The sequence below is a fragment of the Lithobates pipiens genome, unplaced genomic scaffold (assembly GCF_037356315.1).
Source record: "Lithobates pipiens isolate NorthernLeopardFrog02 unplaced genomic scaffold, aLitPip1_a1.2 Scaffold_16, whole genome shotgun sequence".
Lineage (NCBI taxonomy): Eukaryota > Metazoa > Chordata > Amphibia > Anura > Ranidae > Lithobates > Lithobates pipiens.
In genome coordinates, this window is record NW_027507748.1 from 461,013,970 (window position 1) to 461,034,944 (window position 20,975).

The following is a 20,975-nucleotide window of genomic DNA, read 5'->3' on the forward strand; positions in this document are numbered from 1 at the left end:
AGTGCGATCTGCAAACTCGGATCGCATGGTGTGAACACCCATGCGATCCGATTCTGCTGCGGGCCAAAAAAAGGGTCCCGTGCGAATTTGCGGCGGGTGCGGCGAATGGCTGAACTCGAATCGCACAGAGATCGGATGTGATTTGCACTGCAGTGCGGTGCGAATCACATCCGTTCTCAAACCGCTGCAATCTGAACCCAGCCTTAGTGACACTGGCGACGGGGGGTGATCACGGGGTTAAACCTTTATTGGGGGGGTTAGGGGGGTACCTTAGAACTAAAGGGGGCTAACCCTAACTGCCCTAACAGTTATTAGTCACAAATGACACCCGCCGGGTGATCAGGGGGTTAAACCTTTATTAGGTAATAAATGGCGGGTGCCCTGAAACTATAAAAAAATAACTAACCAACCAGCGTCACCTGTAACAGTTATATGGTGATCACTGGTGAAAGGGTTAACTAGGGGGCAATCAGGGGGCTTTATGCGGTAGTATATGGGGGTCCCTGGCGCTATAAAAAGCTGCGGCGAACCTAAATACCTACCTGCCTAACTAGCGTCACCTGTGACACTAATACGGCGATCAGAAAAATGATCGCTTATTAGGCTGGGTTCACACTGGAGCGATGCGGAAACGCCGCGAATCCGCGGCGGGTTCCCGCATCGCATGCCTCCCGGCGGCAGTTCACACTGCCCTATGCGAACTGCTGGGAGTGTCAGTGAAATGTTACTGACACCCCCAGATCAGTTCGCATATCGCAGTGCGATCTGCAAACTCGGATCGCATGGTGTGAACACCCATGCGATCCGATTCTGCTGCGGGCCAAAAAAAGGGTCCCGTGCGAATTTGCGGCGGGTGCGGCGGGTGTGGCGGGTGCGGCGGGTGCGGCGAATGGCTGAACTCGAATCGCACAGAGATCGGATGTGATTTGCACTGCAGTGCGGTGCGAATCACATTCGTTCTCATAAACCGCTGCAATGTGAACCCAGCCTTAGTGACACTGGCGACGGGGGGTGATCACGGGGTTAAACCTTTATTGGGGGGGTTAGGGGGGTACATTAGAACTAAAGGGGGCTAACTCTAACTGCCCTAACAGTTATTACAGTCACAAATGACACCAATGCAAAAAAAAAAAAAAAAAAAAAAAAAATGACATTGGTGTCACTGTGACTGGGGGGCAGGGGTAATTGGGGGGGTGATCGGGGGGTAAAGGGGGGGTGTGAGTGTGCCTGGCATGTTCTACTGTGTGTGTAGAGTGTTGGTGCAACTCGCCGATCCGCTCTCCTCCGTGTCGGAACGGAAAATACCGACACGGAGGAGAGAATACATCACTTCCTCTCCTGTGTTTACATTACAGGAGAGGAAGTGATGTCACCGGGGATTTCCATTCGTCGAGAGCGATCGCGAGGGGGTGGCCATGAATGAATGGCCGCCCCCTCATCCCGGATCGCTCTCGAAGAAATGCCGACCGCCGCAGGCACCGGGGGGGGGCCCGATCGGGCCCCCCACCCGCGGGCAGGCAGGGACTTATATATACGCCCATATGCCTGCCCGTGCCATTCTGCCGACGTATATCGTCGTGCGGCGGTCGGCAAGTGGTTAATATGGCTTATGCCTAATTCATGAAAGCCTTGCGCCAGTTTTGGTACCGGTACTGACACACATGCCAGATTCAAGTTGTTTTTACTACTATCATCGTTAGAATCTGTCATTATGTATGTAACAGATTCTAAAGGAATTACTGCCAGTTTACAGATAAGCAAAATGGCAGTAATTAAGATCAACACAAAGTGGGCGCACATTGGAGGAGGGTGTTGTGTGCCCATTACTTTATTAATATGTTACACATTGGCAACATTGGCTGTTGGACAAGGGATGTCTTAATAACCAATGATGCAAGTCACACTGAACTAACAGTGGGCAGAATCTGTTGGGGAACTGTGAGAGGCTAGTTACTCCATCAGGTCTGGGATTTATGGTAGATTGTAGTGGGCAAATCCATAGCCACTAGTTAGTCAAATAGCAGCTTTGGAATCTTCTCACTGCCATCAGCTGTCAATCAAAGGCAATGCGGAACCAGACGGAGAACTAGTCTCTCACAGTTCCCATCAGGTTCCACACACCTGACAACTTAAATTCAGGACTGCTGCACCTGCTGGGTGGGCGGAGCCTGATGGGGAACTCTGAGACTAGTTCCCCATCAAGTCCATCTTGCCTGTGATTGACAGTGCACAGCAGTGGGACCACATCAGGTTCTGCCCATCTCTTTTTTTAAACCTCCTCAGTCTTGTCCTGGTCAGTGTGATGGAGCAGGGACCTGGATGGGAGGGAACACACCGAGTCCAATATGGACACTTCTCCCTTGGTGCCAGCATCCACAGATTCATTTATCTGTCTCTTTTGCTGCTGGGCTCTGAGGGTATTCTAAAAGGTCACCCTTTATGAAGTCACCAGATAGTCTGCTCTTTTATAACTAAATATATATAATAGGAAAGAAATATTATGCGGTCAAGATAATTAATTGAAAATAAGGGATACATATGCACCATTTACTAGAAATAGATTACTAAGAGAAATCAATATCAATTGAATTAACAGGCAATCAACTTTATAATAAAGCTTGTCATGAATACAAGACCAAATTTAAAATAATGGAACAAAGGGAGCTACGCTATGGTAAGATAAAAAATTGTGATATAAACACAAAAATGATGTAAAAAATTATGGTGTGAAAACCAAAATAACTCAAACAAATAAATACTACAAAATGAATAGAAAATATACGTATGTGCGTTACACAAAAGTATTCATAATGTGGATAAACCCTGCGAACCCGAAGTCTATGGAGCTGAATGCTCAAAATAAATGTGTGCAAACACGATAAACAAAAAGTCTGTGACAGTTTAAAATCAGCTTGATGATAAAATTGCAACACCCTGTGACAAATCTTCGTGGGATAAAAGACAGTGTGATTCCACCACCTTAAGGGACTGCAGATTCTTGACAGGCAGGGAGGGAGAGGGGGAGGCAAGACAGCACATAATACGATAAGACCTAACCCGAAAATAAGCCCTACTGTGTCTTTTGTTGCCATAATTAGTATAGGTTCTGGGCTTATTTTCAAGGAAACACGGTACCTTTTTGCACTGGTAACACTCAGTAAAACAAAGGAACCATGTTGCAGTGTGTTATGATGTCATTTAGTTTTAAAATAAAACCCTTCACTCTGTTATAGTAGCAGGCAACAAACTCACACTGCATTGCTGCATAAAAAATCAAGGGTCAGTGTATTATGATGTTCTGCCAGCACATTAGTGGGTTGGCTTAATGCAGTGCAACATAATGCATGATGATGCTGTACGTTACAACACATGTGTCAACACAATGCATAGTCTAAATGGGTGATGTGATGTGATTTCCAATAGAACTTGGTAAATCAAACAAGAAGAAGATCTAATAAAAAAAAAATGTATATACGAAGAATACGTTATTTACCATTTCTCCCTTCTGTCCAAAAAATCCAATCCCTTTGCTGCCCTATAAAATGACAAATATAAAGTTAGAAAACACTGTATGGAAACTAAGTTGAAATGCATTATTAAACATACTTACAGCAGGTGAAAAACATTTGCCTTCTCATGTAGCAAAATTAAACATTTACAGCTGCTCAATGTAAGGCCTCATGCACACTAGGTCAAAAACGCAGCTTTGAAGGGCATTTGATGTTTTTTTTTTCCTGCCTATAAATGCCCCTCTTTCTTAGCTTATGTGGTATAAATTGGGAAGCAGCTTAGGGTATGTATTGCCACCCTAGGACAGGGAGTGTCTAACTGGCAGGATCACCAGGAAAAAATAAGAAACAAAAGTTAAACATCCACCATATAAGAACTGGCAAGCTGCATTTAATATACATTAGGTAAGTTTGAAGAAAGACAGCACACACAACAGGGAACTCCCAGTTCAATTTGCAAGATCTTCTTTCAGGTACTCAGGCTCAGTGTGTCCTTACACACCACAGCACAAACAAGTAAAAGGATTGAGCCGGCAACTCTGTAGTTCATATAGCGATTTTAATGGTTGATTACATGAAGTGACAGGCAAAACACTGACGCGTTTCGTCATCAGTCTTAGTCATAGCATGCTAAAATGTGTCAGCTGTTTTGCTTGTCACCTCATGTAACCAACCATTAAAAACACTATATGGATTACAGAGTTGCCAGCTCAATCCTTTAACGTGTTTGTGCATTTAATATACATTTTGTTATTGGGTTTAGGAAAACTTTAACAGTTTTTTTGTATATGAAAATAATGTAGCGCTAGAAATAGGACAAACGGATGGCTTCATTGTAAAGGAGAATAATTGTCGGTATGTATAAAAGCCTTGGGTCTTGCAACTTGCCGTAGAGGTGTTTTGAAAAAAAAAAGAAGTTTTGCATGAACCAATCCACTCATATTAGGCTGAAAATGCACTAATGTTGCTCATAGTAAAACTTATACAGAATTGTCACAGTAACCATCTCATGAACGCGTTACATCTCTTTCTGGCTTTACAGACAATGACCTGTGCTGGGAGAACCTTTCTGAACATTGAAGCTAGTAACCATCTGTGCGTCTTTCTAGTTTCTAGTTGAGATGTGGAATCAACATCACAAAAAAAAAGGGTTATCTGAAAGCAAAGAAAGGCCCTACTACTAGTCTACTAGTATAGTGTTTCTAATAAATTGCTTGGTGAGAGTTATGCTGCAGTGTATAACAGATATATTAATTAAATATATGGTACAAACAATTTTGGCCTGTTAAAACTTACTGGTGGTCCTGGTGATCCAGGTGGTCCCGCTGGCCCCTGTAAAAACAATTCCATTAGGTAAGAAGGTCATTATTAAACAGGTGCCTGTCCCCATAATTCTGCCACTGCAAATTTTGTCCTTTTGTCTTAATACAGTACATAAAAAAAATACATATGCTCAAATTGCACCTGTGCCCAGACTATGTATATTACACTGTTTACATATTCTTAAGCAGTAAAGTAAAGCTTCAAAACAAGCACCCACCCTCCACTCAAGCTGCTTTTCCTCTGAGGTAGTTCATTTTCAAAGATCCTCAGGGATTACAAAGATTCAGAAATGGTGTTTTAGTGAGCTTTTTTTTTTTTTTACATCTTAGAAACATCTGCCAAGATTTTCTCTCCATAGGAAAAAAAGTAAGCGTTCTGTGCCTCATGTATGAATTTTGAAAATTAATTTTCCACAATGCCTATAGCTGCAGAGGTGAACAAAGACTTGTTTTAAAGCGCTTTTACTGCTTGTTCAGAATACGAAAATACTTAAGTATGCATAGTCTCGGCACAAATTAAAGCTGCAGAAAAAAACTAAAATAAATAGCCTATTAAATGTAAAAATAAAAAATTAATTGCAGCAATACTCACCAATCCAGAGCTGCCTCCACCCCATTGTATTCCTTTCTGCAGCTAGAGGTTGCTAGTTTTGTGGGTTGAATTATGCTGATTATCATTCAACCCATCTCCTCTCAGCCCAGGTCATTGCGGACCCCCCCCCCCCCCCCACCTTTGGGGGCATTATCATGGTCTGAGCTTGCTGTAATATTGTATGCAATTTCATTGCATGAATGATATTCAGAGCAGGATTAAGGATATTCTACTGCTGCTGCCAGAGAAAAACACTTGCACTTGTAACCTGGACTATAGTTGATAACTGCTGTGGAAATTCTTCCTTTGTTGCTGCTATATTATTATTTTGCAGTGTAGACAGGGTTAAACGGAGTATTCCTTAATTTAGATGTGCAGCAGTCATCTTTAAAGTGGAGCTTCAGGTTTCTTTAAAAAAAAAAATTAAAAGTCAGAAGCTACAAAAACTGTAGCTGATGACTTTTAATAGTAGGACACTTACCTGTCCACGAATCCAGCGGTGTCTTCACCCAAGCTGATTTTTCAATCGGCTCTTGGGTGCTGCTGCTGCCATTTCAGCTAAGGGAAACTGGCAGTGAAGCCTTGCGGCTTCACAGCCAGTTCCCTCCTGCGCATGCACGAAGCACGCTGCGTTTTGTGAATGGTCCGGCGACAGGGGAAGAAAGAAGGGGCCGAACTTCCGGATGACTTTGAGATGGCAAAGTCAGCCGGAAGTGAGAGTGGGTACCTGTCAAAACCAGGTACCCGCACCCATCTGAAAGGTGCCAAATGTGGCAACAGAGGGGGGAGGAGGCAAATACAGTTGTGCTCATAAGTTTATTTACCCTGGCAGAATTTATGATTCATGTCCATTTTTCAAAGAATATAAATGATAACACAAAAACTTTTCTTTCACTCATGGTTTGGCTGAAGCCATTTAGCATCAACCAATTGTGTTTACTCTTTTAAAATCATAATCACAACAGAAACTACCCAAATGACCCTGAACAAAAGTTTACATACCCTGGAATGTTTTGCCTTGGTACAGAAACAGAAGGTGGCACACACGGGTTAAAATTGCAATTAAAGGTTCATTTCCCACATGTGTGACTTTTTAAATCATAATTAGTGTCTGTGTATAAATAGTCAATGAGTTTGTTAGCTCTCACATGTATGCACTAAGTAGGCTAGACACTGAGCCATGAGGAGGTAGAAAAGAACAGTCAAAGGAGCTGCGTGATAAGGTAATGAAATTTTACAAAGATGGAAAAGGATATAAAAAGATATCCAAAGCCTTGAATATGTCAGTCAGTACTGTTCAATCACTTAATAAGAAGTGAAAAATGTGGGGATCTCTTGATACCAAGCTAAGGTCAGGTAGGTCAAGAAAGATTTCAGCCACAACTGTCACGGGAACTGTTTGGGCTACATTTGGGTAGTTTCTGTTGTCATTATGATTTAAAAAGAGTAAACACAGTTTATTGATAATAAATGGCTTCAGCCAAACACTAACCATGAGTGAAAGACATGTTTTTATGTTATCATTCATATTCTCTGAAAAATGGCCAAGAAATCATAAATTCTGCCAGGGTAATGTAAACATGATCACAACTTTAAGTGGAGCCTCCCCTTTTGGAGCTCCACTTTAAGGAGACCACTTTGCAATGTTCATCTATGAAATGTCTCCAGTGCAAGGAGGCAGCCATCTTGGCTGGGCCTGGATTGATACTGGAGGACTTGATTAGCTAATGCAACAAAGCAAGGAGAAATGTGTTTGCAGGCTGCTGAGAGTTCAAGAGAAGATAAAAAACTGGGCTGCTGCTACAGCCTGCAAACTCTTTTAAGTCATTCATTATATGGCCTGATATCACAAACCAGAAGGCTTTAAAAAGATATTAAAGGTTACATTATTACAAAAAAACAACAACAATCTTATACTTACCTTACCAAAACCATTGCATAGAGCAGCCACTGCCACTGCTTCTTGGGTCCCCTGCCAGTGCTCCTGGCTCCTCTTCTTCTTCGAGTGCCCCAATAGCAAGCTCATTGGCTTACTGGTTATGATTGACAGAATAAGGTAAGAGAGACTGGGGGAAGCAGTTGCTCATCGCTGGATTGGGTTTTGGCTCTGGTAAGTATTGGGGGGTCTGTGGGGGAAGCTTCATACTGAAGGTTTTTGTTTTTAAAGTTTATATGATTTTAAAACAATATTTTACATTTGTTTTTACTATTGATATTAAATATTTGATTATAAAATTATTATTTATTAAGGAGCTCCCTGACACACACAGCTTTCTACGTTTCTACGTTTTCTACAAAGGGAGAACAGCAGAAATTCTTTGCCTTTAGTCTCTTTCTGACAGAAACTCTGTATTGAGCGACTGAGAGCAGGACTCCTTAGACTCACGCAGAGCTGTCTGTAAATTGGAATTATTGAACTCTTTAAACAGCAGATATTTTTCAACACAGCAGTTAAGGATAGCCTGGAAAATGTGAAAAGTTGCCTGTTGCTGAAATTTTTGTTTGGATATAAGAATGCAAATATTCATAGGAAGCATATACTGTATATATATATATATATATATATATATATATATATATATATATATATATATATATATATATATATATATATATATATATATATATATATTCTAATTATTTTTAAATCTAGATTATAATATATTAAAAAATACATTTAAAACACTGCACATCCCTTTTAAGTTTAGCCTATTCATCTTCTGTGCTGTTTGTACAGAACAGACTTGTGTCATTAATGTACTTACAGGTAATCCTAGTTCACCCATTGGACCGATGAATCCCATTTCACCTGGCTGACCATTGGGACCCTGGAAAAGTAAAAAAATTAATCAAACAGTATTTATGTAGTAAATGATAACTAGAATAATTGGGCATGTACATTATATGGAAGCAAATCGCCCCTTGCTTAACAGCAGAAAAGTAGAAAGGATGTTATTACAGTGCTGTGTCCTTTTACCTTATCACATATATCATAGTATAATAAATAAACAAATATTGTAGTATGACTTGATAGACATCATCATTGTCTGGCAGAGACAGAACCTGTGTTCATTTATACTAGGAGAGCAATCTGCACAGAGACTGTACATATACTCTGGGTATAGCAAATTCAACCTACAATCTGATAATGTCTTCAGTGCTTGAGACTGAGAGGCAGGAGATTATTGCAGAGTATTGCTAGCAGCTATAGCCCCTGGCAATAATCACATGAAATATCCAACAGGCTGGTTGTACCCAAGTTGATCGAACAATCAGCCTGCCCATATGTGGTTTGCATCTTGGGTGGTCCCTGCTAAATTGGCCGAGATTTGAACCATCTATGGTTTGCTTAAGCTAAGTAATAGCAAGTGTATACAAAGAGAAAATTTGTGCATAGACTCAACAAAGTAAAGCTGACCATGCATGGTTCGAATCTCTGCAAGTTCAACAGAGACCAGCTGAGATTTGAACCATGTATGGGCAGGCTGATTGTACCCAAATTGATCGATTGATCAACTTGGGTAATACTAACCCATTGGATTTGTCATGCGATTATTGCCAGTGGCTATTATAGCCAATAGCAATAATCACTGTGTCCGGGAAGGCTTCCCCTGCCCTGCTGCCAGGAGAACACAATAGCTCCACGGCAGGGATTCCCCCATCAACAGTGACTGTGTTGATGGGGAAATCAAGCAATTTTGTTGGTTGAAGGAAAGAAAATCACTCTATCTATAGCCAGCTTAACACATTATTATCAAAGTACCAAAAAAAATGGAATGCATGGAGATGGGAGGAAACTATTTTTTTTAGATCTCTGCAGAAACAACCAGGAAGGAAGGAATGAGTGAAGGAAGGATCTTTATATCTCTTTAGATGTACATATTTTGTAAGAGCAGGAATTCTGGTGCAATTTAATACTTTTATACAGGACTAGAAGATTCCCCATCACTTTATAAATTGCACAAGCTATTCTCATCAGTTCTTGCACAGACCTAACAGTCTTACACTCGTTCAGAAGTGTACGTTTTTTGTGGAAAAATAGAAAGATAGAAACTTGCTTCTATGGTGAGAACTGAACTCAGAACCCTACTGCAACAATACACTCATCAATACCCCTAAAACAGGGATGCTTTCCCAGTGAAATACACTTTTTTTATTAGAGGAAGTAAAAAGAGCAAGAATGTGAAATCCCCACTATTTGGAGTTTAGGATAGAATATGTGTTGAAAGCAGAGAGAAGTGGAAAGAACAAGTAATTTATTGATAGAATGTCTTTTATGCTCTTTGAATTTAGTGGTAAAAGATATACAAATACTCACTGGGTATCCTGCTAATCCAGGTTCACCAGGTTCACCCTAAGATAAAACAAAAGTCAGACAAGGTTATAAAGCTTATAAATCAATACTGTACATAGTTCAGTACACTTAAGATACATTTTATTGTGTGGATATAATGTATGTATAGATTGTAACTGCTAAAATTGATTTGTGCAAAATTGATTTTACAATGTCTTCAAAATTCAGAGAGCCCACTCATTAAACTCCCTGGATGAAAACTGCTCCTACTCCTACTTTTAATACTTTTTGAAATCATTTTTTTTTTTTTGTAAAAAAGCAAAAAGGAAAAACATAGGATCAATAGGTCTAAGATAGTTAGAAGTTGATAGTTGTTAATACTGTAGCTGTAAGTTGATATTAGTTGGCACAGCTTTCTATACATTAATGCAAGCCAAGAGTTGGATTTTAATTGTTATTTTAATTGTTCATTGTTGTAACGATACAATAAACTAGAGCTTCTGGAAAGAAAAAAAAAACAACAAAAGCATGTTATTTAAATTTTAATTTCTGACGTTAATTTTTATATAAACATTCAACATGAGGTTGAAAGCTTCCCAGCGTTAAGATACTTAAGTTTGCTTACACTAATAGATGATTGACATCTCACTGCAATCTTTACTTGGAATATCACCACGCACAGACAAATTAGACTCTGTGCTATTTGTGGCAGGATTTCAATTTAAACAGTAATGGCCCGATCTGACAAGCCAGTCCAGTTGGGTGCCAACCACCCATGTTAAGCTTGGACAATAGGAAATCAACTTAAGTGCAGCATATATACGGTCTAATGTAGCATTTATCTGTATGCGTGTTTCTGGTGTGTGGCTCAATGTAGTCCATGTAGACATCTGGGTATAAGGAGACATCACTGATGGTCTCCCCTGTGTTTCTTTCATGAGAGGGTTCTTTTAATATGTAAAGTAATTAGTGAACTGTTATAAAATGTCCATACTGCTGAACTTGCAAATTTAGAGTTTTTTCGCATTTAGAGAATACATTTTTTTATTCATCTATTTTACATGTGGATAGGCAACCTCAGTTTTGGAGGGCTTTATCACTGAGAATGCTTTGACAGAGGGCTTCTAAAAGAAAGGAAACTCCTCTCAAAGCACCCTGGTATGCAGTTCTTGCTTTGGGCAAATTATATGCAACCCGTTTAACCCCCAACTGTAGCCCACATGGAGTCTGCATTGAAGCGCAGGAACCTGTCAGTATCATACTAAATTGGGTCTCTGATGTTTAATTATTGATAGTACCAATCACCAATTGCTTTTCAGAAATATAAAACAACTAATAAATTAGAACTTGTGAACACTAAACATGGAAGTAGACTAGACTGGATGTTGTCATAAAAGTGTTACTTACTCTTATTTTTTTTTTCATGTCTTCTGATATATAGAAGGGTTCTCCTTTATGACCTTTGACACCTGGGTTACCCTGTGAAATAATAAGAAAATTCTTAAGCTCCATCACAACACGTTCTCTGTTATTTCCAGGTTTCTTTGTGGCAAATGCACTTTGTGACCAATTATTAAATTAAGTACAGCAGCAGCTGTAAATTATAGTATAATAACATTATCATGCAATGCAGCCAAATATTATAGAAGATCTGACTAGGCCAGGATCAACACAGTCTGTTGATGAAATATGTAATTCTTCCTTCAAAAATGTTATATTGTAAGGTAGTCAGTGAAACAAACTTAAAAAGGTAGATATAATATTTTCCATTTTGTTTGTACAACATGTTTAAGCAGCCTCTGTGTACAATGAATGACATTGAAATGTTGCTAATTCTATTTTTTTTTTTTTTGGAAGGGGGAAGTCTATTCTATAGTCTTCAGTCGCTTTGTAGCAATGCCAAATTTGTGAACATTTATCATTAGGCACAACAGTTATTTAAAAAGCCAGAAAAAAGAGGTAATAAAAGTGACAATGTTACTAAAGCATAAAGCATAAATGTTATATTACATTAACACTAGGGAAAATGTACACTTAGGTGGGGCACAATATCTGGCAAGAGACAACAGTTAGCAGTAACACATCAGCAAATTAACCAATTTCTAAGTTTGACCTTTCTTTTCCCCAGATCACAAATAAACACGCATAATCATAACATAGCAATGTGCATATTTATATCATCTAAAGCAGAGGTCCTCAAACAATGGCCCTCCAGTTGTTCAGAAACTACAATTCCTATCATGCCTAGTCATGTCTGTGAATGTCAGAGTTTTACAATGCCTCATGGGATGCGTAGTTTTGCAACAGCTGGAGGTCCGTAGTTTCAGGATCCCTGATCTAAAAAATCCAATTTTTCTGAGGTTATCCCATGGAACAATGGGCCACTGACCAAAAAACGTATAACTCAGTGAAAGGCCCATTAGATGTTCCATAAAGAGCCTGCCGCAGTATGGAATTAGCCTCACATAGCCTAATTGTTGCCAACTGCTAAGGGGCAATAATCATCTAATGTTCAAAGGTAACCTAACAATATAAAAAAAAAATAGGCGCACCAGTACACAAACCTGAACATAGAGTATGTATTTTACATATACAAGGCACATAACATGTTACATCCTTCATATGTCTGAAAATATTTCCTCCATACAGAAAATATACAGTACTTACCAAAGGCCCCAAAGGTCCTCTTGGGCCTTGGAAGCCTGCCGAACCGGCATCACCTTTTGTTCCATTGCAGCCATCATGCCCTGGCTTTCCTCTTGAACCACCTTGCCCAACATGGCCCTTCAAATAGTATTATAAAATGTGTTAGACTTTATAGCTATTAAAATGGCTCAAACTTTTTTTTAACAGTTAAAAACTTTATTAAAAGTTTTCAAATTACAATGTAACAAAAAGACAGAGACAAAAGTTGTACTACAAATTACAGCCAACATACAAAAAATATTATGTAAAAAAAGTTAAGTATCTGTACAGACCTCACAGAAACCATAGTTAATGACATTTTGTAAACCCATATTAAAGGTGGAAACATCATCAACAATCAAGACATTTTAAATCCCTGAGAAATAAACAGGGAGGGAAAGTGGGGAATGGGGGTAAGATAGGGGAGGGGAGAGGGGTAAGGATAAGGGATGATGGAGGAGGAGAGGCGAGGGGGTGTTTAAATGGAACCTATCCATGCTGACAAGCCGGGCAGCCTCTGCTCATATATGTCAAGTGGTATATAGGAAGTGCATGTCTGACAGACAGCCACCAGTCATTACAGAATGGCTGTGAGAAGAGTTTCCATTTAAGAAGAATTTCTCTTCTAACATAGTAAGCTGCTTAAAAAGTAGTAATTTAGTAAGTTTTTGAATGAGCAAATAAATGCCTAGCAATAGTATAAATGGATCTGGTGTTAAGGGCAGCCTACCACCAGGATAACTGCACAGTCTGATCGAGATTTGATTCCAGCAATCAAAAACCTGGGAGCAACGCCATACCATGTGATAGAACCTACAGGTGGCACCCTGACATTTATTGCAAAGGGGGAAGAGGGCTGGGTTGAGGTAGCCTCTGAGGTGTGTAATATCTCCTTTGCAAAAATTTCAAGAGGACAAATTTGTCCTTAGCAAAGATCATGACTTTAATTTAATTTAATTTAAATTAGTTGTATGGCCCTGGTATAAGGTGAGCATAGACCAAGGAGAGGGGCTTAGTCAGATCAGATGCTCTCAACATAGATTGTAAGGGATACTGTTGAAGAGTAGGTGTTTGGGGGAATTGGGCCCTAATGACATCCCTAAGATATCTGAATAAATGCCAGTTGGAGAAGTCATATTCCTCTTCAAATGAGTCAAAAGTATGGAGGTTGCCTGTCTGAAAGATATGATTGAGGGTTTGAATGCCCACTCTCTGGCAAACAATTGGATTAGTAATAGTAGTTAGGTGAGGGAGCATAGGGTTGTCCCAGAGAGGCGTATTAGGAGACCAGGCCTCAGGAGTACGTGACCATTTAACTATTGTCAGCTGAGCTTTAATTGTTGTTGCCATCGGTTGAGTTACAGCCAGGGAGGATTGGCTGATGGCTCTAATATTCATGTGAAAGCAGAAATCGCTTGCATTGGCAGGTTAGCATACCAAAAATATAGAATACAGGACTTTTATTCCAATTCCAATCCTTTGCTCTTTGCTCTTACATTTACTCCAAGCAAACAGATTGTCCACTTTGAAAGGGAAGTTGCACGCTCCCCAGAGCTTAGTAAACGAAATGAAAAACTGCTGTCTTCCATCATCCAATCAGGTGCAAGCAAAAATGCTGTTTTTTTGTCGTGAATGTGACTGGATATTCTTTGCAACGTGAAGTTTCACCACATTCATTACATTTTTGGGGAAAATTCCCTTGCAGAATGCAACTTCACTTGTAAGATGAACAGTTCATTCGCCTTTACTTAATCAGTCCCATTGGATTGGTAAGTGTACTTAAACAGAGGGTTGCTTATACACTTTCTCTACAATGGAAAAAGTAGCAAAATGCATGACAAAAAGGTCACATACTTTGACAGGCTACTCCCTGGGAGCCATATCTAATCACGAGCAGTTTTACCTGGAAATTGAGTTAGGTAAAGTCAGACTAGGTGTGGGGTAGTTTTAGATTTGGATTCGATTTGGATCCCAAATGTTGGCAATTGTGGTACCTATAGGCACAATTTTCTGAGAATGTATACGCCCTGTACCATTTATAACTTACATGGCAGGAAGCTTTAAAGGAAAACATTCTTTAGCTTGTATGCATTTTTGTCAGGTGTATAGCATTGCCATACTTACAGGCACACCATTTGCTCCTGGAAAACCTGTGACACCACTTTGGCCCTGTGTAAAAAAGAGTATTTTCATTAACATCAACCTAAGGTTAAGGATGTAACCTTCAATGAAAATATGCTTTTATACTAAAGAAATAAATCTGCATATGTACCTTATCTCCTGTCGGTCCAGAAATACCTGGGTGACCTCTTTCACCTTTGTCTCCTTTACGTCCTTGTAAGCCTGCTATTCCAATGATTCCTGGTGGCCCTTGGGGCCCCTGTCCACCAAGTTGCCCAGGTTGTCCCTAAAGAAAAAGTTAAAATGTAAATTAGTGCACTTACAAGTTAAAACATAATTTTGCAGAAATGTGTACCCTACAAGATGCTAGTAAAAAATGTTTTAAATGTTACTTCACAAGTTTACTTGGCTTTTATTCTTGTTTGACGCCTAGTGAAACCTACAGTTATTTGGTTAGCATCTTATTGTTCAGGTTTAGAGTTAATATCGGTTTTTGTTAAGAATACATAGAGAACTCTGTGAAGTTAGTTATAATCTCTGCTATATGTCATGATTAAAGACCATCTTCTGAGCAGATTTGTTTCTACATGTTTCTTAACGTTCTCCCATTGCACCAATGTTGTATGCTTGCACTGGTGTTTTATCTGCAATGTACTATATCAATAATTCTTATTATAGTTTTTATGTAGTAACAAATCAGACACAATATAATGAAGGTAGTAATGTTAAAACATATCAGAAATTGATCAATTATATAATGCAAAAACCTTACATTTTTCTATTTTTTTATTTAATATACCCCTCAATATCTGTGTAATTGGGGAAGTAAGCAGTAAAGGAATGGAATTTAAAATGGTTAAGAAAATCCTACTTATTGTATCACTAAAATGATATTTATGAATTATTACACCTCAGTGGATTGACTCTGTTATGGGAATTCATTCAACATTGTACATCTCATTGTACCTTGATATAACAAGTCCACTCATTTCCAAATAAACTAATTTTATATAAACGTTTCAAAAATAGGGAACACATGAAAAACATTTAATAAGACTATTCCCCTTTTCTCTTAGTTCATGGATTAGCTTCTGTAACTATCTATGATGTATTCTAAAATGAAATAAGCGCCAAGTTTTTCATCTAATATTTTATCACGCTCTCTAGAGCTTCATACACACGTGTTTTGTTATGTTGCCTTCAAGACTATGTAGAAAATCCTTGTAAATGATTGCATTATTTTTATAACAACATTCCCAACTTTTGACATAAATGTTTTTTCTTGTCATTAGTCCTTCTGGTGTTTGTTTATTCTTGTTTGTCCTTCTGGCAAGTACCATATATTAGAGTGGTACACATATCATTTCAGATTCATCACAAGGCTACAGTAGCTCATTCCATAGGGGCATCAGAGTTTTTCTTTCCATTGTGTGTCATATGCTCATATATTCTAGTGTGTGCTACTCTTATATTGATAGTGCATATGTAATTTATAGCAATGCCATAACTTATTCCATGAGAATATTGTCGTTTTTTTTCCTTTACACCCCATATGCTCACAAATTCAAATACCAAATATTTGAATTTGAATAATCAAATATTCTGTTTCAAAGTCCTATTTCCCAAGTTAAAAAGAATAGAATCAACGGGAAACTAATTTCAATAAATCTTATTTTTCTTATTAGTATATTATCATTACAACATTAATTCGCCAGCAGAGGTATGATTGGGTGTATGTGGGCTTGCTGTAGCCAAAGCTTGCACATGTAAACTGTGATATCCTTGCAAAGTACACACTGTAGCCATTTTTTGGTTCATTTGATTTTTACAGTCACCCTTTGTGTTTGTGTTGATAGGCCTTGTTTCCAGGAGCATTTTATTTGCATTTGAGAAAATTGACACATCATTGACAGTTACATTTGACCTGCAGTTAGCCTGCTTCTGATCCGCATTTGACCTCCTTCTAAGTGGCATCAACCTGTTTAGAGCTGCTTTTGCAGCCACATCAGTTCTGACTTAAACAAAGGCCTAGGAACTCGGGAATTTAGTGATAGTGCATACTTCATTCGTTTTTTTTTATATTCTTAATGAAATACACATTTAAAATAACTAACAAATGTCAGCCCCAAAACACAGAGAAAATTCTATTCTAATTTTTAATTACATTTTTTTTTATTTTATTTAAGTATACCACCACCTAGCAGGCATACATTTATACACTACAACATGTGCTGGTCAGCAAATAACATTTAATAGAGAATTAACCATTTGTACACTATTATATTTGTGCATTACTACAAACATTACATGTGTGGGGAGCTGTAGCCTGGTGAGGAAGCAGTAAACACTCAGGGGTTGATTTACTAAAGGCAAATAGACTGTGCACTTGCAAAGTGCCATTGCACTCTGCAAGGGCAGTTGCTCCAGAGCTTAGTAAATGAGGTAAAACTTCACTTTGTAAATAACGCCCAATAATGTGCAAGGATAATAAAAAAAATGCGTTTTGCTTGCGCGTAATTGGATGATGAAAGTCAGCAGAGCTTCTGCTTATTTAATAAGCTCTAGAGCAACTGCTCTTACAGAATGCAACTGCAGTTTGCAAAGTACAGAGTCTATTTGCCTTTAGTAAATCAACCCCTCGGAGTCCAGTTTCAGAAAACAGAACTTGTATTGAAGTTAAAGTTCTTCAATTCTCAAGAAGCCCAGCGGGAATGAATCTGACCAGGAACACTCACAGAATGCAGCAGCGATGTGTTGCAGAGCAGGTCTTAGCCCTTGTACACAAAGTTGGACATTCCGATGGACCATGTCCGATAGGACCGTGTTGTCGGATAATCCGACAGTGTGTGGGTTCCATCGGACTGTTTCCGTTGGAGTATCCGACGGACCAAGTTTTCCAGCTGGGCTATAACATTTTTCGACAACATGACTTTGTCCGATCATGTGTAGAGAATTCCGATTGGACAAAGTGCCACGCATGCTCAGACCAAATTCCTAGACCAAAGCCTTGTCAATAACCTTTAATTTTGTTCTTTCTGAGACATTCATTGGTGGGCTTTCTATTGTGCTTTGGATCATTATTGTGTTGAAAAAAAATTTTTTAGTTTATGTTTAACTATTGGATAGATGGTTTCAAGTTTTCATCAAGCACACTTTGAAACGATGCAGAATTCACAGTTGACTCAATGAATGCATGCTGCCCAGGCCCCAACGCTGCAAAGCAACTTCAAGCCATAACTTTTTCACCACCATGCTTCAGCGTTAGTATGAGGTTCCTCTTTTCAAATGCTGTCTTTTATTTTTCACCAAACATGTCTACTATTACTGTGGCCCAAAATATCTTTGATTCATCAGTCCACAGTGCTTAGTTACTGAAGACTTAATCATTGCCTATATGTTTAATGGAAAACTATATTCTCGCTCTAGTGTTTTTTTTGGACAGCAAAAACTTTTTACTGTCACAACCCCATGCAAGTTAAATTGGTGCACACTTTTCCTGATTGTAGATGCATGCATTTCGACACTGACTGTTGTAAGAGTTGTCCGCAGATGCTGCAATGAAATATTGGGTTTCTTGGAGACTCTTTAAGCATTAAATGATCTGCTCTTGAGCTGCATTTGCTGGTTTGGCCAGACCTTGATAAATTTGTAGACTTTTATAATGTACACTGTAGATTATTATCCTTTCACTGGAGTGATTGATGTCACATAAATTGGTGATCTTTTTAAATCCTATTTCAGACACATAGATATTCATAATTTTTTTTCTGAAGTCCCTTTCTATCTCGACATGATGACACCACATGTGTGTGTTTTTTTGATTTGTCACAAACACATGTAGTAAAGTGTGGTTTGGAGTGATGTTAGTGGGAGAGGAAAGAATGAGGGGGAATGAGGATGTGTGAGGCAAGAATTGGTAGGGAGGCCGGGTATCTCTTATACCTATCAGGAAGAAAGATCAATTAGATCATCAGTGCTTTGATCTGGGGAACTTCTACTTCTCAAGATATCTCTCTCCTCCTCTGTGAGGAGTAAATATGATAGATCTGGTCGATATGATGGAGTTATACTGTGGGATATAAACCTTTTTTATATGTTAGTAATAGTTTGTATGTAATGTTGTGTACGGGTTTTAACTTTTCTTGCTTATTTTATGAATGTTGTCTTGGGTATTTATTGTGGAGTATTGTTTTTATACATCCTTTTTCTAAAATGAATAAAAATAATTTAAACAATAACTAAGAGAGCACCAGACAGTAGATATATGAGATTTACATTTTTCAGGTTCTACCTACATAATACCCCATAAGAAGGTTCTAATCACTGGCACCTAATCTGGAACATCTGATTATCATTTTATTAGTTTGAAGTGGTGGGAAATGTAGGGGGGTATTTACTTTTTCCATGTGATAAATATGCATTTTAATTTTTTAGATTGTGAGGCTGAATAGATCAGGCCAATTTAGCTAGTATGTTTTTTAATAGATAAACAGTGCTGCACAATATCTTAAAGTTCACAATTGTGTTATACCATAAAACCAATAAAACATATAAATCTAAAAATAATTAAAAGCAAATAAACAACATATAATGTGAGTCCTTATATTGATCAGTCCACCATGTGCTTGTGTCAGTGTCCTTTTTTCCTCTATATCCACAATATCACATTCAATAAATGTGATCAGAGCATCACTTAGAACTGAATTGGCGAGTGTGGATATGGATTGAGATAACTGGAGGCTGCTAAGAGGGAAACCAGTCATGGCTATTCTGATCCCGGTTTAAAGAGGAAAGTGCATTGAACCTAAAATACATTTAGGTAATATACAAGTGGCAAGGACAATTCAATTTTTGTGACAGGAATTGCACAATGTATGGTGTACATTGGAACAAAATTGCACCAGAAAAATTTGCAATAATTGTGTAATTTATTAAATGTGATAATGGGGATATAGAGGAAAAAATAACACTGACACACAAGAAGTTGGTGGACTGATCACATAAATATAGGGACTCGCGTTATATGTTTATATATTTACTTTATTATCTATTTTCAGTTTATACGGTTTATTGGTTTTATGGTATAACACAATTGATAGCTTTAAAAGAGATTGCACGGCACTGTTTATCTATTGAAATACTTATTGGCATCTGTGGGAACACAAGTGTCAGTAGTAGGAAAAAGTAAAGCACTAGAAAGGAGTTTTGGACATAATTGCGCTGGAGTTTTTTGTTTGTTATGTAAATTTTGACATTTGTTTAAGTATTTCACTTTTACCTGTAGCACTGTTTGAATAAAGATCCAAATGCTTACCAGTTCAAATGTGTGTAAAAAAATAAGTGAGGTGTTCTTAATTCTGTATATGATTTTGTAAATCCAAAAACTTACTGGCTAGTTAATTGATTTCCTCCCAAAATGTTTTTATGAGGTGTCTGTTTATGGTTGGAAAAATAGATTGTGGACTCCTTCAAGAGACATGGATTGGTGTGAATTGTTGGGGTAGTATGACCTAACCATATACCGTACGTACATGAAATTAACAAAGAGATCTTTGAAGTCGATTGATCATTTGTAATTTTACCCTGGGTTTTGGGACAAAAGAGGCAAAAGTAAAAACATTTTGACAGGTGCCTGGTAATCTAGCTGAGTGGTATGTTCGGGCCTACTAAGGTGTTACAAATGACCAAAACAGTGACTGGTGGTTCACTGATAATGAAAAGCAGTTTTCTATAGCATAATTATAAGTTTGTCTTTATGTAGTTTTAAAATGTTCATTGATTACAATCTTACACTCACACTTGCATTATCTACAATGGTTAAAGTTCTAAAACAAGTTTTCATTTAGGCTTCTAAAATGAGAAGTAGAACAATTCTGTAGTTATGACAGTTCTATATTTCCCCAGCAGGTGGTGCCCTCAGCTAACCATGGCTTACGAATGTGCATATATTATACTAAAGCTTTAGACCTCTTAGGAAAACATCTGTAGTTCACAACTTTAGAAAGCCTTCTGTACCATTTTCTTCCATTTAGCCATAAACCAATTCAAGACAAAGCTTTTCCATTTTATTGTATAATTATAAAGAAACCATAGTATACACAGTATAATTTATACTTAAAATAACATTAAGTAACATTACCCGTCAGGAACAATTCAGACCAGTATTGATGGCTATGAATCTTCTAATGCAGTGGTCTCCAAACAGTAGCCCATGTGGCCCTTTGTGTGCCTCTATCTGGCCCTTGGGGACTGTTACTCCCACTGATAATGAGGCACTATACCTCCCAGTGACACCAAACGTTTCCGTCCACTGACACCAAGAGTGGGACACTATTCTTTCTACTGACACCAATGATAAGGGCAGGTTTCCGTCCACTGACACCAAGAGTGGCACACTATTCTTCCTACTGACACCAATGATGAGGCAGGTTTCCGTCCACTGACCCCAAGAG

The 20,975-nt window shown here is 38.4% G+C and overlaps 1 protein-coding gene across 1 annotated transcript in view; it reads right to left on the bottom strand.

The window, feature by feature from the left end:
- Positions 1-20,975, bottom strand: part of COL4A2 (collagen type IV alpha 2 chain) — a 269,480-nt gene that overhangs the window by 100,363 nt on the left and 148,142 nt on the right. The window contains exons 5-12 of the mRNA XM_077482894.1: positions 14,675-14,809; positions 14,527-14,571; positions 12,385-12,501; positions 11,125-11,196; positions 9,742-9,777; positions 8,189-8,251; positions 4,806-4,841; positions 3,494-3,535 (exon numbers count right to left, since the gene is read on the bottom strand). Coding sequence (XP_077339020.1) covers positions 3,494-3,535; positions 4,806-4,841; positions 8,189-8,251; positions 9,742-9,777; positions 11,125-11,196; positions 12,385-12,501; positions 14,527-14,571; positions 14,675-14,809 — 546 coding nt within the window. The remainder of the gene's footprint in view (positions 1-3,493; positions 3,536-4,805; positions 4,842-8,188; positions 8,252-9,741; positions 9,778-11,124; positions 11,197-12,384; positions 12,502-14,526; positions 14,572-14,674; positions 14,810-20,975) is intronic.